The sequence below is a fragment of the Prinia subflava genome, chromosome 5, assembly GCF_021018805.1.
Source record: "Prinia subflava isolate CZ2003 ecotype Zambia chromosome 5, Cam_Psub_1.2, whole genome shotgun sequence".
Classification (NCBI taxonomy): Eukaryota; Metazoa; Chordata; class Aves; order Passeriformes; family Cisticolidae; genus Prinia; species Prinia subflava.
Window position 1 is genome coordinate 40,338,000 of NC_086251.1, and position 17,018 is coordinate 40,355,017.

The following is a 17,018-nucleotide window of genomic DNA, read 5'->3' on the forward strand; positions in this document are numbered from 1 at the left end:
TCCCCTGTCTAATCTGTGTCCTTCTCTTGGCACCACGAGTCTGGCCCCACAAGCTACAGGGTGGTGTCATCCTTGCCACCTATTCAGTGCACAAAACTTGACAGGTTAGGCTTTTCAGTAGGAACCAAGATGCAGCCTTTTCTGCCTACACAGCCAAAATATACCCAGATCGCCTTTGTACTCGTCCACCAACAAAAGCCCCTTTGCTGACTTTCTAACATTGACAGAAGTTCCAATGTGCTGACAGACTTCTAAAGAGCCAGGACAACTCTGGAGGTGACAGACAGCCCTTTGCACTCATTCCTTAATGGGAACTGGAAAACCAGTAGCTTTTGCCAATAGGTTACACCTTCTCCCAAGAAGCAGGACTGGAAGCCAAGAGTAACATGGTGTATGGGCTGGAATCTCTCCAGCTCCTAGCAGTTTACCACACTGCAGCAATACCAGCCTGCCTCCAAAACAGACAGCTGCAAAGAAACTTTTGCACTTGCTTAGGTCCTGCATGAAGCAAATCCAACCTCAGCCCAGAATGCCTGTGTATGTCCAGTGCAGTGAGTCCCAAGGAGTAAGGGGTCCACCTAGTGCAGTCACGGCAGTACTGCCAGAACCGCAGGCAGAGCACATCACACGTGTGAGCTTCCAGCACTGCTGCAAGTGACGCTGCTGGGCACCAAAGCCTTATTCTCTGCAAAGTCCCCTCCAGCCAGAGGCAGACCCTCTGGCAGGGGCAGCACGCCACGTGGAGCACTTGCTCCATCCACTGCATCAGTACAGAGCAAGTGCAGGCAAGTGGAACCTGGCTAGGTTGAACAGACATGGCACATTTACATTTAGCAAGAACAGTAATCCAAGACGAAGCCTGCATGTTTACAGGGGCTGAAGGCTCGCTTTATTCCAGGGAAAAAATATCTTGGTAGCTGCTGGTTTGCTACCTCTGCAGCACTACTGATGCACTTTTATTTCCAATAAAAGATCTCAAAAGAGACTTGACCTAGGTCAGTCTGTGTGAAATGGACTAAGAATGGATTGCTGGTTCAGAAAGCAACTCCTCTGGCCTCCTTACAGCTATCCCAGCTGAGAGAAATTGAGTTTATCTTATGTATTCCACCTACACAAGCTTTAAGGTCTTACACTTTTCAAAGGCAGTCCTAGCTGACATCACCTTCAAGATCTGGGAGCATAAAGGTAAGATTAAAACACCCTGATTAGACAAATCTTTCAACCACATTCTTTTAGTCCCTTTTATAAAATGTGACCCCTCTCTCTGACAGCAACATAACTAGGCAGACGTTGTTGACTACAGGAAATGGAAAGGGCTAAACTGAAAGAGCCACTGCACCACATCCTATCGACGTGCATCCCTTTGTGACAAAGTCAGAGCAGATCATACACGAGCTCCTGTAACATGTACTGATGAAACTGAAATTAGCTGGCTAGCAGCTCTGAGCACTAGAAATAAATAGGCAAAACAGTGCTAAACACAGGCACTACTAAATAGTTTAAAAAGGCATTTGGGAAGCTCAACAAAAAATGCCTGTGGCACAGTCTTGAAAAGTTTGCCATAGGCGGTTCCCTTGAGACCAAAGTCTTGCAGTGCTCCCACACTCACGTGAAAGACTCAAGTCTTAAACAATTTGGTTATGATCAGATAAAACACAAAAGAGGGAACAAAAATAGCTTCCCAAACTCCTTTCATCCAGAGGCAGGTGAATCACTGATTTAAAAGACATCTAGTGGCAGATAAGAAACTATAGAAAATGACTAATCGAAAGGATGTTATTCTGGAAACTTCTAGACTTCTCATTCCATGGCAGCCTTAGAAAGGAGTGGAGCTATTCCAGTCCTTCACCAAACCAAGCACGTTAGACAGAGACTAAATAGTAAACCTAGTTATGGAAAAGCTTCCCAGACAACTCTAAGTCAAAAGGACTTGCAAACCCTTAGGCAATACTCCTGCTCTCCTCTGTCTCTATCACCTCAACCTCCCTTCCTGCTGGCAAGAGCACGCAGCAACCACACTATGAAACCTGAGAGTCTATATGACCTAAAATTCCAAGTGAGGCTTAGGAACACCCTAAAATAGCACTGGAGCATAGAGGGTTGTGTATTTTACTTATATATATATATACAAGGGTTTTCTTCTTTTTATATATAAAAGACGTAAGTTCTTCCTACCTCCATTTTTTTGGTTTCACTTACTCTGAACAAGTAAAAACCATCATCCCAAGAACTTACAGCAAAGCCACCATAGGTTCCTGGGACCAAGAGAATCCTGCTCAGCCAGAAAAAAGTATCTGGAAAAGCCCATTGTAAGCTGGGCAGTGGAGAGCTAGCAGTACATGTGAGAAAGACTCCAAGTCTCATTCACTTGGAAGACAAGGAATAAGCAACACTAGCCTGAAAGAACCTAGATTCTACCTCCATGGAAATGCACAAGCAATACTAACCAATCTCATAGACTTTGTTTTGGAAGAACTTTCAATAAACACACACACACATATATATATATATATATATATATACACAGCTTTCTCTTGCAGAGACAGTTAAGTAGTTCCACATTCAGGACAGGGCAGGCCAGCCAGCATCATCTGGCCAGTGGTTCACAAGGCACTGAAGATGCTCCTGTGTGTATGCTCAGGGTTACTTCATCGTTTCTGAAGGGAAGGCCAACGAGTCTTGGAGGCAGGCTCAGTGCAAACACACACACACACAGCTGCAGTAATGTGTAACAGGTGTGTCACAGGGTAAGGGAGATGAGAGGGAGCAGCAGGGAAAAGAAACATAAACCCTTTGGAGACTGCCAAAAGTGTCTGCAAACAATGTCCATCCATGGTAAGTCCAGTCAGAATTTGACAGAGAAGGAAGTCCCACATGAGCAACCCTTCTCTGCCTGGGGGTTGCTCACCACCTGGAAGGAGCTTCGGATCAGCTCTTGGCTGAAATCCACCATGGATCCTTTCACAAAGGCCAGGCTGTCCACATCCACAACCACACGGGCACCACCTTGTTCAAACACTCTGCAAAAAAAGCAGCATATTTAACCATTAACTGTGCCAAAGACCTTACAGAGAAGCACAACCTTAGCACACTCCTTATCTCACAGGCTTCATCCCTTCAATGCAGGATACTATCATCTCACGCACACCCCTCCTGCCATTTTTGCAAAGAACAGTAGCACCTGACCGCCAAAACACCCATTTGTCCTTGCCTGTCATCAGGATTGATAACTGTGTCCAAGGAAAACTTGTACTGGAAGCCAGAGCAGCCACCTCCTTCCACCTGCAGCCTGAGAAACTCTGATCCTTCTGCAATCTCCAGCAGCCTCTGCAAATAAACAGAAGGCAAAGGATTAAAAGGCCTGCTGAACAAACTGGTGAACACTCAAACGTCTCCTCTGCGTGACGGCAGGGCAGGCAGTGCGGAAACCCTCCCAGAGACACCAGACCCCCTCTCAGAGTCCCCACCTTCACGCAGCTCTCGCTGAGGAAGATCTGTCCTTCGCTGGGGCCGCTCTCCGTCGGGCCCGGCTCTGACAGGGACGACGCCCAGCGCAGCAGGCAGCCAGCCGGGCGGGCAGGGCCGGCCGGGGGCCGCGGCAGCGCTCGGCCTGGACACGGTGAAGCGGAGCACCGGCTGCTCGGGAAGAAGGGAGAGGGGCCGCCTCAGAGGGGTGCGCGCCGCCGGAAGGGCGGCGGGCCCGGCCCCTGCAGCCACCGCCCCCTGCCGCGCGGCGGGGACATCCCGTGCCCCGAGGGGGGATCCAAGGGGCCGAGTGCCCAAGGGAACAGTACCTCGTCCGGCCGCCCAGCGCCAACAACCACGACCGCCGCAGCGCCGCCGGCCCCGCCATGCCAGCCCAGCCCCGCCCCGCCGCCATGGCGGAAGTGCGGCCGCGCCCACAGCGGGGCGTCACCGGGGCGGCGGCGGCCGTGGCCCTTCGCGGGCAGGGCCGGGCCGGGGCTTCGGTGAACGCGTTACAGGCGCACAGAGGCACGAAACTGCTGTTCGCTCTTGGGAGTGTTCGCAGCCGTGAAGCAGTGGAGAGTAGTAAAATAAACAGCGAGCGCAGTCCCTCAGTGCATGCTTGTCCCGGGATTAGCATTAGTAAGGTTATCCTGAGCAGAAGCCAGAGAGGGATGAAGGTGCCGCCGCAGGGGAGTTGAGTAGGCTGAAGCGCAGGGGCCAGGGATGAGGGATTTTAGGGTTTCTCCCTGATCCCATCTTTTCTGGTTTGCTCTCCTGTATCAGGTGGAGGCCAGTCTTCCTTCGTTCCAGCGCTTGTCCCGGCTGTGCTGCCGGCTGTGCTCAGCCTCGCACCCACACTACCCTCGCTTCCCACCGCAGCGAGGGCAGCAGGAGGCCCCGGGCCCGGCGGGGCTGGCCCGACTCCAGGCAGGCCCCTGCGGCCCCCGGGGCACGCTGCCCTCCCACGGTGGTTTAAGCTCCTCCTGATCGTCTGCCGTGTGACAGTGGCCTGGCCGGTCGATCACGGATGCGCTCGTGGTTATACGAGTCTTTATCTCTCTGCTCCTCATGTGCTTCTCGGGGAGGAATCATGTTCCTCAGCCCTGGCCGGGCCCGTGGAGAGTCATACTGTGACTGTGTGGAAAACCGGTGGAAGAATGCCTGTCATCCCAGCAGGAGGGGGTGATTTACTGTCAGAGGACTTCAGGACCTTGTCATAGTTTGCTTTCTCACCATCCTGCTCCAAGCAAGGTGATTCTTCTGTTACCACCAGCTTCTGCTTTTTGTTCCACCCTGACCATGTAAATAAAGAGTGCTTTGGGCTGTTTAATGTTGCTTACTCTTGGGTTATCTCTAATGATGCTAAGTACCACAAGCAGGGTCCCAGCAGGAGTGGTACTAATGCAGGCACCTGCAAGAGTTGGTGTATCCTCTTCAGGCATATCAGAACACTGAATGTTTAAATAAAAACATATTGGAATGTTTCTTGGTAATTATCAGTGTGGCATCCCAAACACTGACAACTTTGGAGGAGAGAATGAAAACCTCCTGGGAGAAAGACGAGGAGGGATCATGCCTGATTTCTTTCCATATTGCATTGGCTTTCTTTCTCACTCCTGTAGGGTGTATTAGATTGATCTTGTTGCATTTCTCCATGTTGTGGCTGTATTCACTGTGAACACCTTTTGGAGAATGGATGTAGCCCCAAAAAACAGACACTTACTTTGGAGCTGCCTGCATTTTTACTGTGTTAAAGTGACAGAAAGGCGTTAAGTGACAGAATTGTGGCAAGCAGCTTCAAGGATGTTTGGGACATTGCTGAGATGACTACTGCTGACTGAAAGAATGAGGAAAAGGACAGCTAGCATCACTCACAGTAAATACAATTAATAACCTGCTGTGCTGAGGAGAGACTTGCTCTGGGGACAACTTTTTGGTGTGACAAGGGGAGGTGGGGGTAGCTAAGGAGAACAGCTATTGCCTTGCATGTCTTATCACTGTGGTTACTTTTTTTTAAATGAAGTTACAGTCTAGTTTTTCTTCCTTCCTGGGTTCTGATTTTGTTGGTCATCTTATTCCTGACAGCTGGGCATAATCTGTTTTTAAGTTTGTGTTTTGATTTTCTGTTCTTATTCCGGTTTGTGGTGTCGTGGTCTGGGGAGTTCCTTTAGCTCTCTTTAAGCACACTGTATTGAAGAGATTTATCTGAGAGTTGAATTTTCTAGATATTTTGCTCTTTTCTCCTCTGCAATATGGTGCTAAAATTATCTTGTATCTGAAGGGAAACAAAACTTCTTTCAGTGCTTCAGAAACCTCTGGCATGGTGTTGAATGCAAGAGTGGTTGTGATGAATTTAAATGGGAATTCTGACGATCTGTAGCAAAAGGAGCATGTTCTGGCTGAAAGAACAGTTAAATTGATTAGTGTCTGCATGTGGATTTTCTTGAGAACTTGCCTGCTGTATTACTGATGCTGTAGTGCCTGAAAGCGCATCTTTTTACTGAGCTGCAAGTGCTGTGCTGTTAGAGGGATTTGGACTAATCATGTGTAGATAGCTGATGAAGTGGAATTCAGGCTTTTTTCTTGGGTAATAGAGGTGGTTGAACTACAAAAATTAACTCTAGTATCAGTCTTGCTGGAAAAAATTTGTCTGCTAGCTTTCTTAGTCTTTTCCACTGGTGTTTCTGCACTGCAGCATAAGCTTCCTGTGATGTTGGTAATCTGAAAGGACCTCCATCTGCAAAATAATGAGATCAGCCTGAAGTTGATTTGAATATTTCTTAGACAATATTTGGCTCCAAGGGAACCTGGAGGCTTATGTCTGTTATCAGATGTCACAGGGGGCATGTGCCTAAAAGCAAGGTCTGTTTGGCCCAAGATGCTTGTGCTGCCCTGGGGAATTTAAGCTTTAGTAATGTTATTGCAAAACTGACACCATGGTTATGTATGATATCAGCTAAAAACCTTGGGCAGAAGGTTTCTGCTTCTTTCTTCTGTAAAGGCCTTGGCTGTAGATTTACAGACTTGTTAAGCTTTTTACTACTCCAGTTTGGGGTGCAGGGAGGGGAAATAGATATGTTAATTTTGATCCTAGATGCAATGATTTTTAGTTCAAAGCCTTTGAAATATGTATTGTCTTGTATGTACATAGTCACTGTCATTGTGTAAAAGCATCTGAAGCAAAGATATGTGGTCATTTATTTCACAGGAAGGCATCCTGATTTAATGGACTGTGGAATTTGCTCCCAAGCAAATTCCAAGCACTGCTTATCCTGTGAATGTGTGACTAACAGCACTTTATGGTGTTGCTCTGACCTGACTGCAGTTCTGTTACCAGCAGTCAGATAGGCAGCTTTTTTTACCATCTGTAAGACTTGAAGGATGGGGATAAGGGAAGCCTTTTGAAGGGCATGCTTTCCATGTGCAAGGAGAAAAGCCTTTATCTGGGTCAGTTATAACGTGCCTAGTAGTGTTAAATACATGGTATAATCTCAGGGGTTTTTTTTTATAATCAGCAGGGTTTTTTCGTAGGGCTGCGTTAAGCATCCTGCTATGCATGTGTCTAGAAACTGAATGCTTATTTGAAATCTAAAAAAACCCCAAACATTAAAAAGCCCTACACCCCAATCTGATGTGACACCCATTGCAGCAGCCTGAGCGAAGTGTGGGGTGCCACTTCTGAGTCACTTGGCTGTGCACAGAGGCCTGACGTGGGGACGCTGTGTCAGCTCTGCCATGTTCCTACCAAATCAGCACTCACGTGCCTCTCTGCTGTGTTCTGACATGATCCCAGAAAGGCTAAAATTTGCTACCATGTGAAATTGGTGAAAAGTTGTAACCTTCAGCTTGGGTCAAAGGCTTTCTGAAGCGTCATCTGGTTTGCCTTGGCATCCATAGCACAAAGCAGGGAGTCCCTGGCAATTCACGAGTTTGAGAAACAGGACTGACGCGTGTGTGCTCTGTGAAAGGTGCAGCCACGCCAGGTACTCAGCAGATGCAACTCTTGGCACTCATGCAAAGAGCTTTCAACATGCAGAACACGAGGTATGGGATGTGTATGAACAAAGCCACGGACGAGTCTACTACAGCAGCTTTGTGGGCTTTATGTTTTATCCCTTTTCAGTGGGGGCAGCAAAAGAGCTCCCCGGCCCATGGCACTGCCTGCATCTGAGCCTGTCCTCCGGCTGCTGCCTTTGACACTGACTGTCCCAGGACAGCCCAGGAGTGGGAATGTCCAGCGGCAGCGCTTTTGGAGACGGTGTTTGTCTGTCCAAGGGCTGTACTTCCAGCACACCACCACTCCCGGACTGTGCTATCGTCCCCTGTCACGGCAGTGCTCCCACCACGCTTTTCCCGGCCGCAGCCCCGGCCGCGGCGGCGGGGGCGGGCGGTCCGTGCCCCCGGCCAACCCCGGGACGCGCGGCGGCTCCGGGCCGGCCCCGCGGGCGGGGCCCGCCCCAGCTGACCGGCGGGCGGGGCCGCCGCTCATGTGACACCGCGGAGCCAGAGCCGCCGCCGCCGTGCCCGCCGCCGCCGCCGCCATGGTGCCGTCCCCGCTCGCCCTGCTCCTGGCGCTGGGCGCCGCCGCCACCGCCCTGGCCGAGCCCCTCCGCTTCATTGACTGCGGTGAGTGGCTGCTGCCCGCGGCCGCGGGGCAGCGGGAGGAGTGCAGCAGCAGGCGGAGATGGCCCGGTGATCCCGACTCTTCCTTGCAGGTTCCGTAGACGGCAGCATCCAGGAGGTGAACGTGAGCCCCTGCCCCACTCAGCCCTGCCTGCTCCACAAGGGAACATCCTACAGCATCAACGTCACCTTCGCCAGCAGTAAGGAGCACATCCCCAGTGGGAGTGGGCAGGGGCAGGTGATCCCCTCTGTGTCCCACTGCTGGGAGGGGACAAGGGTGGCTGGAGAAGGATCTGGGTGGGAGGAGGAGTGTCCCTTAGTTGTGTTCTTGCAGCCTCTGGCGTATGTGAAGGGCACGTGTTGTATACGTGTGTTCTCCTTGTTTTGCAGAGATCGAGAGCCAGGGCAGTAAAGCGAAGGTGTACGGGGAGATGCTGCGCGTGGACGTACCCTTCCCTATTCCTGAGCCTGATGGATGCAAGTCCGGGATCCAGTGCCCCATTCATAAGGGCCGCTCCTACAGCTACCTGAACAAACTCCCTGTGAAGAGCGAGTACCCCAGTGTAAGTATGCAGGCAGCTGGTCAGCTTCACAGCTACTGCCTATACTGGGGCAGTCTCACCACCTGCCTTTGAGTGAAGACACTTGTTATGTTCTGGTGAGAGAGAGTAGACTCTGTAGATAGCCTGGTGTTCTTTCTGCTGTATGACTCTAGTTTCAAGTTCCCACTTTGGGACAGACCCAGTGAAGGAAGCAGCCTAGCTCCAGCTGCTGAGAAGTGGCTTCAGCTGCTCCGGTATCTTCCTGTGCCGTGCTTCCCACCAGAGCCTGCTGCATGCATGCCCAGACTGGGTGTACTTGACTGGAGGGCAGTTCAGCTGGGGATGCTGCAGGGTGTTTCCACTCTACTTTCTCAGGGAGTGGGAATTCAACAGCAGTGTGTGAAGGTCTCCTGTGTCATGTAACTGAGCCCTCTCCATCCACAGATAGTATTCCAGGAATCACTGCATGAGTGTGACCCACCTCCTGCATGCAAGGGCAAGGCCCCAGCTCTGTCCTCTTTGTGCAGGACCTCCCAGGGCCTCCTTGTTCGACATAACTGATAACTTTTCTCCCCATGCCCTTGCCTTAAGATTTCCTGAACATACTTATTTTCCTCTGCTCCTCTCTCTTTCAGATCAAACTGATTGTGAAGTGGGAGCTGGTAGATGACCAGGACCAGATGTTGTTCTGCTGGAAGATACCAGTGCAGATTACCAGCTGAGGAGCTTTGCCTTTAGTAGGGCTTGGGGAGAGGAAAACCAGAAACAACACAGGCCAAATTCTTTTATTACATAAACATTTCTTATTGCTTTCTTCAGAGCTCTGCAGCCTCTGAGCAGCCAGCACTGTGTTCCTTGCAAGATCAGCCCATGGCAGAGTGCTCTTCCTGTGTTCAGGTGACACCCCTGAGGTGTTTTCCTAGCAGCTCAAAGGGCAGCAGTGTCTGCTGCAGGAGTGATGGAGTATCATCCTCCAGCCGCTCTGTGGAGGCACTTCATCTGTTAGACATGGAGCTGTCTTTGCTCACAAAGGAATTTCTTAGTGATGAACCTGGCTATTACTGTCTGAGCTGCTACCTGGTAACCCTTCAGTGCCTCTTCTAGAATGCCAGTTGCATCCATCCTCCTGTGTTTCTCCTGCTCTGTTGTGATCAGGATGCCCCTGGGATCTGCATTTACTATCCATGGAGCTGAAGCAGAGGGAAGGAGAGGAGTCTTTCCCTGAGCTGACAGCCTGCTATGTCCTGGGCCTCTGCTCAAGCCGCAGGACTCCAGCTGGGAAAACTTCCTTTTTGTGGATGCAAAGCCAAATGGCGTTCAATGTCTCTGCAGGGATGATTCTTTCTCTAACCAATGGTTTGCACTACTACTAACTTGGAGCTGCTTCGAGCTCCCGAATCTCTTTTTATAACTTTCCTTTTAATAAAGGCTAGACAAAATCTGCTTGTGTTGTACTCTGAGTGAAGAGGATCAGGAGGAAAAGCAGAGGGGCTGGGCATCTTCTAGTTGGAGTTCAGCTGGTCTTACTTCTTAGCTGAAAGCATGAATAGAGCACGGCCTTAGTGTGGGTGAACTGGAAGCAGCCAAACATCTCTGTTGCTGATATCCAGCCGGCAATGTGTGGCTGTGCTCCTGCCTTACTAGTCCTATGCAGGCTTGAAATTGTGCAAAGGCTCTCTGAAGAGGTGGTGGCATAGAACATAGCCTTGCTTGTTGCAGCATAGGTAAAGGTCTTTATACTGAGGGCTCTGGTGCTGGAAAATCAACTCCTAGACCTGCCAGAGTGCTCTTACCAGCTGCAGTAACTACACTTTCTCATATGGGAACTGCAACCCCCTTGTGTGAGAACAAGGCAGGGTGTGAAGAGCTACAACTTCTGTGCTGTCTGCAGCGACTGCAGTTGGCTTCTGCTGCTGGTGCTGGGCTGGGGATTTGGCCTGGCAAAACTCTCTGCTCTGGCTTGGGAGCAGAAAGAAGCTATGTGCTAGCTTGAGGGCTAAGAATTGGCCTACAAGTGGGATGGTTCTGCTCTTGGCAGAAGCAAGACAAGCACAGTTCTGACAAGCCCCAGTGTCTTGAGCCACAGGGGCCCAAAATAAATGTTTTATTTAACAACATGAGAGAAGTTTCCAGCAGATTCAATTAAAAAAAATAACCATCAACAACTTTACAGAAAGGAAGCTAGACCTGCTCCCCCTGCCCAGCCAGCATGGGGCACAAAGTGTGGGACTAAAGGCCACAGGGAGAGCTGGCTCTTGGGCCCCTCAGGCCTCTCTCCCATGCCCCAAGGTTAGGCAGCAGCTTTAGAAAGCTAGGGTGGAACCCCCATCTTAAAGCTCTGGCCTGGGGGCTGGAGCTTCACTAGGAGTGGGGCCAGCACCCACGGTGTGGGTAAGGCTTGTCACTAGGTCAGTGCAGCAGTGGCAGGGGGATGAACCCCCTTTCTTGGCAGGGTGAGGGGGACAGGCTGGGGCTGTGTGGCAAGGGAAGGTGTCCTGTGAGCCTCCATGACACAGGTGCTGAGGGCTGGAGTGGGCTCTGCTGCAGGAAGAGCAGGGGCTGACAGGGCCAAGAGGGGTGCAGAGGCTGGGAGCTCAGCCCTGACCTATAGAGAGAGGTGGTGGGGAAGCTGTGCACTTCAAAGGGGAAGGAACAAAGAGCCTCGAAGCACCCACAGCCCCGGGAGGCCTTTCTCTTGCTCCCAGGTCCCAGAGCCATGTGCAGGGGAGCACCCTCACCCCTGCTCTCCTAGAGCTACGCGGCTGCAGGGTTCTGGGCTGTCTGGGGCACGCAGTGGTGTGACCGGGCCAGGGCCACGTAGCCCGGCAAGCATTGGCAGCGGTAGGAGCCCTCCGTGTTCTTGCAGGTGCCACCTCGGCACAGGGGCTCAGGGCTGCCCACCTCCTCACACTCGTTGATATCTGCAAGGAGAAGCATTGGGCTGAGCTGGTGGTAGAGTGAGTAGTCCCTGCCCACAGCCATCTCCTTGTGTCCCTGCCATCCCCCCTGGCCCTCCCACACCGGTTCTGCCTGCCCTGTCTCCCAGTCAGTACCTTCAGGATGTCCACAGTGACCTCACCAGCCTCCCATGCCCTGAGCATATCTGCAGAACATCCACAGTACCCAAGGGTAGCATCCCCAGTATCCTCCAGCACAGTATTGAACCCTGCCCCATGTACACCAGATAAGAGTCCCTCCATGCTCTGTAGCTGGTGATACCCCCTGGTTAGCAGCTTTTGGCTAACAAGTTGTAATAGCCTAAGATCTGGGGAAAAGGCCACTTCTAGACTTGGAAAATGCCCTTTTCTGATCCAACAAGGTCAACCAGGCAAATTATGGTGGCCCTGAGAGGCCGATTATCATCTCCAGGACCAAAACACAGAGGGACTTCGTGCTGCACAAACAACAGCTTATTTTATTAACCTGGAAACTGTGCCAAAGGGCTCGGTTCGCCAGCTCATCGGGCTGGAGTGTGCACGTGAGCCCTACAGCAGCTGCCCTATTGTGACAGGTCTGCTCTGATATGTGCATTCACCCAGACACCCTGCCTTGAGATACGCCAACTTGTGTTGGGGCCATAAGCTGGAGAGAGCACCCATGTACAACACCAGAACCGCTGTTTGCACCCACAGGACCTCTAGAGCCCAAATCCCTCCCAAGGCAGGCCCAACCCCCCTCACCACAAACTCCAGACTCAACCCCTGCTGATCAGCTGGGAGTGGAGAGCAGCTGATGGATTCAGCTGGCCACTCAAGGGAGAGAAAAGGCCCCAGCAGTAGCCAAAGGACCATGGGAGGACCAAAGTGCTCTGCCACCTCAGGGACCTTGGATTATCCCTAGCATAGGTGAAGGGGGCCATCGGACAAAGAAAGAGAAGTGCAACCCTAGGGAGGGATGCTGGAAGCAAAATTTTCAGGAAGGTAAAAGAGAGCGCAGGAGTCACAGGAGGAAGATGGAGAGGGGAAACATGAAAGGGGAGAGCCTGTGGAACAAGGTAGTCTTCACACACAGCCAAACCAATTGTTGAACTGACACTGGACTCACATTAAACCTCAGGATCAGACACTGCCATGAACAGGATGGCTTGCTCAGAAGCGCAAGGGGAAGTCAGCCACATCAAGGGAGATGTTTTTTGCAGCCTCAGAAGCAACAGAAAGTAAAAGCTGAAAGAGCAGGCAGGCTGGTTGGCCACCAAATTGAGAGGAGAAATGAAACAAGGACACTTTAGCCCAGGGAGACCCAAAAGCCAAAAGCAACAGCATAGTGTTGCTAGCAGTCTGCACCAAGTCCTGGAGTTTGCCCACTTGGGCAGGGGTGGGGACACACAGCCCACCTTATGGGTAAGCTGTTGCCATAGGTGAGTGAGAGGGGAAGTGCTGCAGCAGCTGCAGGAGTATTCTAAAGGCCTGAAGTCAGCAAGGTAAAAACATGGTGATGACTAAGAAGCAAGCAGGAGAACTGAAAGGAGAAAAAACAGGCTCCAGTGTGAAATGAGGCCTAGTTGGTTCAGGACAGAAAAGGCATCAAGCAAAAGCTCCATAAATATGTCAGCAGAAAACAATGGGGAATGTCAGTCTATTTCTTATCAACAGAGGAAACAAAAGCCAGTCGAGCTGGCTGGAGCAGCTAACACAGGCTTTGTTCCAGCCATGATAAAAACACTCGTGGTGATCAGACAGGGCACAGACCATGTTTGAAGTGTTTAAACAAGGGTGCAGGAGCACAGGGAGGGAGAGGCCACACTGTGATGGAGAGGTTCAACAATCAGATATAAAGCAGTTACATCCATAAAGGTCTGCAGCAATGCAAGGTCACATGCCTAATGCTGCCTGCAGTCCCCAAAAAGTTGGCAGTACTCTCTGAGATGGGAGCATAAAGGAGGCCTCAGAAAAGCAACAAAGGATAAATCTCAAAACCACCTTCAAAAACAGAGAAGTGAAAATCCAGAATTACAGTCTGCTCACCCCTAAGCAGTTCAGGTTTGAGAGTGATTAGTTCATAACCCTCTAAAGGATCTAAACAGGATCATTAAATACCTGGTGCAGATCAGTTAAGGCCTGATTACATTAAGCCAATCTGGTTCTCTTTCCTGACCTGATAACTGGCCTGTCAGATAAGGGAGAAGTGGTGGATATGATGTGCCTTGGCCATGGTGAGGATTTCAACACACTCTCACATGACACATTCAAACAGATTGAGAAAATTCCCTCTAGATTAAACTGTGGCAATTGCACAATGGACTGCCAGCTGCACTCCAAAGACAATTAGAAATACCTGGCTGTTACAACAAAAAACCTTTAAAGCACAGGCTGCAGTGGTCTGTTCTTACTCGTACTCCATGCAAGTGTTGTCATTAAAGTGGACACAGGAAGAATCCCCATGCTTATAAAATATATGTGTGTGATGCCAGACTGCAAGCACTTTGCAGGGTTCAGACTTACTCTGATAGAGAAGTGGTCCAAATTCAACCAGACAAAATTCCCTGAAGGCAAATGCAAAGCACTGTGGCCAAGAAAATGAAAACAGTGCACAAATGCAGAAGAGGGAGTAACATCTCAGGCAGCCATTTTCATAGCTGATTTTTGGGGTGGTAAAGACCATGGGTTCTGTATGAAGAAGCTGCGCCATTGCATTGCACAATAAGGATGCCCTGAGTTGGAGTAAGTGCCGTGCCTAAGGAAAAAGAGAGGGTCTTCATCTGCTCTGTTGCGTGTCTGAGGTCTCAGCTGGCTTGGGGACATATAATGCGAGAAGGATGGAGACAGGGCAAAGAGATGTAGAGGAAATGCAGAGAGAAGATTTAGAAACCGTGTTTCATGGGGCAGGGTGGAAAGTGAGGAATTTCACCAGGGCAGTGGGAAATGTAGAGGACATTATTCACAGTAACAATGGCTTGTGATGTCCAAGAGTGGTATGAGAAGACAGGAGACCGCTCTCGGTGAGGGCCACAGCTGCTCTTACCTAGCTGCCAGCAGAAAGTGGCCGGCTGAACCCCCTCGAGGGCCCTCCCAGCCGTGTGGAAAGGAATCGGAAGGAGAGGGGGACTGCTCCTGCTGCCGTCCCGGCTGGCGCCGGCAGGGAGCAGCCGCGGCCAGGGCAGCGGGCCCTCACTCACCCACGCAGGCCATGCGGGTCATGTCCAGCTGGAAGCCGTCGAAGCAGTCGCAGGTGTATCCCTCCGGGACGCGCACGCAGCGCCCGTTCTCGCAGCCATTGAGGATCCCGCATTCCTCCGCCTGCAGCCCCTCGAAGCCCTCGTAGAGACCTGGAGGGCGGCAAGGTGGGATCAGAGCAGGGTGAGCCTCAGCCGAGCCACAAAGGGAATATTGGGCACACAGCAAGACGGTGCTGGTGACGCCAGGACTGACTCAGAACAGGCAGGAACAGAGCTTGCTCCAAGCCTGGGCAGCCCGGCCAGGGTGGGAACTACGAGGCAGTCCCCGTGGACACAGTCCAGGTGGGGAGGCACTCCTCTGTGTCTGCAATACTCACCAGTTTGGCTGGGCAGGTAGCGGGGTGGAGACCGCACTGGGCCATGGTGGAGAGGGCTGCCACGAAACTCACTGCTGGGCTCCCTCCGAGGGAAACCAGCGTCGGGGCTTCCATACTCAGCCTCCAGGTAGTTGTAGTAGGGGCTGGGAAGGCCATAGTGGGGATCTTCCAAGCCCGGTCCATACTCATACCTAGGTCTTTCCTGGAGCTCAGCCCCTCTCTCTCTGTCTTCACTGGCCCCATTACACAGGAAAGCAAAATCAGCTACAGGTGGTGAGGAAAAGGAAGGGTCAGTGCAGCCTGGTTCAAGGTCCACTATACGGCCAGAGGGTGTGCATCCACACTGGTTCAGCTGAGCCAGGCCTGCATTCAGTGCCCTCCAAAGCTGCAGCTCTGTAGTGTGTTGATTTTCAAGAAGACTAGCTCCTGTCTGAGGCCTGCAGGTTCTTGAGCAGCAAGAACCCCAATTCCCAGGGTGCTCCCATCCCCAGCAACCACACCTCCTAACGTATGCAGAAGCAGTGGGATGCACAGGGCAACTGTCCCCTCAAATACTTTGGACTTGCAGTGAACCAGTTTCAGTACATTCTACCCACTGGTGCAGGTGAGCCCTGGAGAAGTGTGTGTGGGGTTACCAGCAACACAGAGATCTTATGCAGCAGACCTGCATGGCGTGACAAGAGGCAGCCCAGCCCACTCCCACCTCTGCTGGGAGAGGCTTGCCCGTGCTGCCCAACTTACCAGAAGACCTGTGGGGACAAAGTGCACAGTTCTGGCCCCAGGCTTCGCCAAGCCGGCAGCAACACTCAGTGTACGTGGTCTGCTGGCCATGCAGCAGATCTTGGCAGATGTAGTCAGCAACAGTCTGCCAGCAGACATCCAGGTGGATTTCATACTCCTCCAAGGCATCTGTGAGTGACACAAGCAAAGAACGCCATGCAAACCATCCAGAAGAGTGCCTGTCCATCTTGTCTCAAGAGGGATGACCATGTATCCCAGCTCTTGCCTCTTCCCTGCCCTGGCTGCAGCCTGTGCTGGTGCTGACACACCTTAGCCAGACACCAGGTCCTCACCCACTGCTCCCTCTTGGAGGATGCAGTCATGGGACAGGATGTGTGGGGCAAAGGTGTGCTACAGTGAGGGATCAGGCTCACCTGCCCTGCTGGAGAAATTCACACACCGATTGCCAGTGGCATCCAGCACAAGAGGGAGGCTGCAGAAGCAGTGGTAGGAGCCTTCTGTGTTCAGACACTCGCCGTTGATGCAGTACACTTCATTCTGACACTCATCCTGATCTGCCCACACACAAGGACAGAGCAATGTTTCAGGCTGGCAGACATGAGCAATGTGACCCTTTCCCTGCCCAAACAGGGACCTCACGGGCCGCGGGCCCTACTCTCTTGTTCCCCAGGAAGGTCCCAGGAAGCCTGTTACTCAGACCCAGCCCAGCAGGGACAAGTCTGGGTGCAGCAGCACGGCTGTCCTCCCGTGCACAGTGGGGTGCCCACTGCTCTTTGAGGCCATCTTACCAACACACTCAAGCCTGCTGGAGTCATAGAAGTATCCTGTACGACAGAAGCACTTGTAGCCCGGCACCGTGTTCAAACATTGTCCATTGCGGCAGAACTCTGAGCCAAATATCTCACACTCATCCATGTCTGAAAGAGGGATGGAGGGAGGGCAAATGTCTCAAGAAGCAGAGCCATGGAAGCAAGGTGGGCTGGCTGCTACACCTGCAGAAAGCTGTCACAGTACCCTAGATTGCTGACAGGTCCCTGAGTGAGCCCCCCACCTCTCCCACAGGCACCACACATGGGAGCAGAGGGAGAAGCACCTCCAGCCAGAGCAGGAGGAGGGATGCTGTGAGCAGGACACTTTAACAAATAGGAAATC

At 51.7% G+C, this 17,018-nt stretch overlaps 3 protein-coding genes across 4 annotated transcripts in view; 1 reads left to right on the forward strand and 2 right to left on the reverse strand.

The window, feature by feature from the left end:
* Positions 1 to 866: 866 nt before the first annotated feature.
* Positions 867 to 3,951, reverse strand: ISCA2 (iron-sulfur cluster assembly 2). Its single transcript, XM_063398988.1, has 4 exons — positions 3,795 to 3,951; positions 3,468 to 3,636; positions 3,212 to 3,327; positions 867 to 3,020 (listed from the first exon to the last, which is right to left on the reverse strand). Exons 1-4 carry the CDS (start codon positions 3,878 to 3,880, stop codon positions 2,846 to 2,848), a joined length of 546 nt encoding a protein of 181 aa, XP_063255058.1. The 5' UTR covers positions 3,881 to 3,951; the 3' UTR covers positions 867 to 2,845.
* Positions 3,952 to 7,932: 3,981 nt separating this feature from the next.
* NPC2 (NPC intracellular cholesterol transporter 2) lies at positions 7,933 to 10,076 on the forward strand. Its single transcript, XM_063398992.1, has 4 exons — positions 7,933 to 8,094; positions 8,184 to 8,291; positions 8,482 to 8,654; positions 9,269 to 10,076. Exons 1-4 carry the CDS (start codon positions 8,010 to 8,012, stop codon positions 9,353 to 9,355), a joined length of 453 nt encoding a protein of 150 aa, XP_063255062.1. The 5' UTR covers positions 7,933 to 8,009; the 3' UTR covers positions 9,356 to 10,076.
* A 623-nt stretch (positions 10,077 to 10,699) lies between these two features.
* LTBP2 (latent transforming growth factor beta binding protein 2) overlaps positions 10,700 to 17,018 on the reverse strand; it is a 70,662-nt gene continuing 64,343 nt past the window's right edge. For both annotated transcript variants that reach the window (XM_063398991.1, XM_063398990.1), the window contains exons 30-35: positions 16,655 to 16,783; positions 16,280 to 16,420; positions 15,867 to 16,034; positions 15,126 to 15,389; positions 14,749 to 14,898; positions 10,700 to 11,554 (exon numbers count right to left, since the gene is read on the reverse strand). In XM_063398991.1, the coding sequence (XP_063255061.1) occupies positions 11,388 to 11,554; positions 14,749 to 14,898; positions 15,126 to 15,389; positions 15,867 to 16,034; positions 16,280 to 16,420; positions 16,655 to 16,783 (1,019 nt within the window). In that variant the 3' untranslated portion in view covers positions 10,700 to 11,387. The remainder of the gene's footprint in view (positions 11,555 to 14,748; positions 14,899 to 15,125; positions 15,390 to 15,866; positions 16,035 to 16,279; positions 16,421 to 16,654; positions 16,784 to 17,018) is intronic.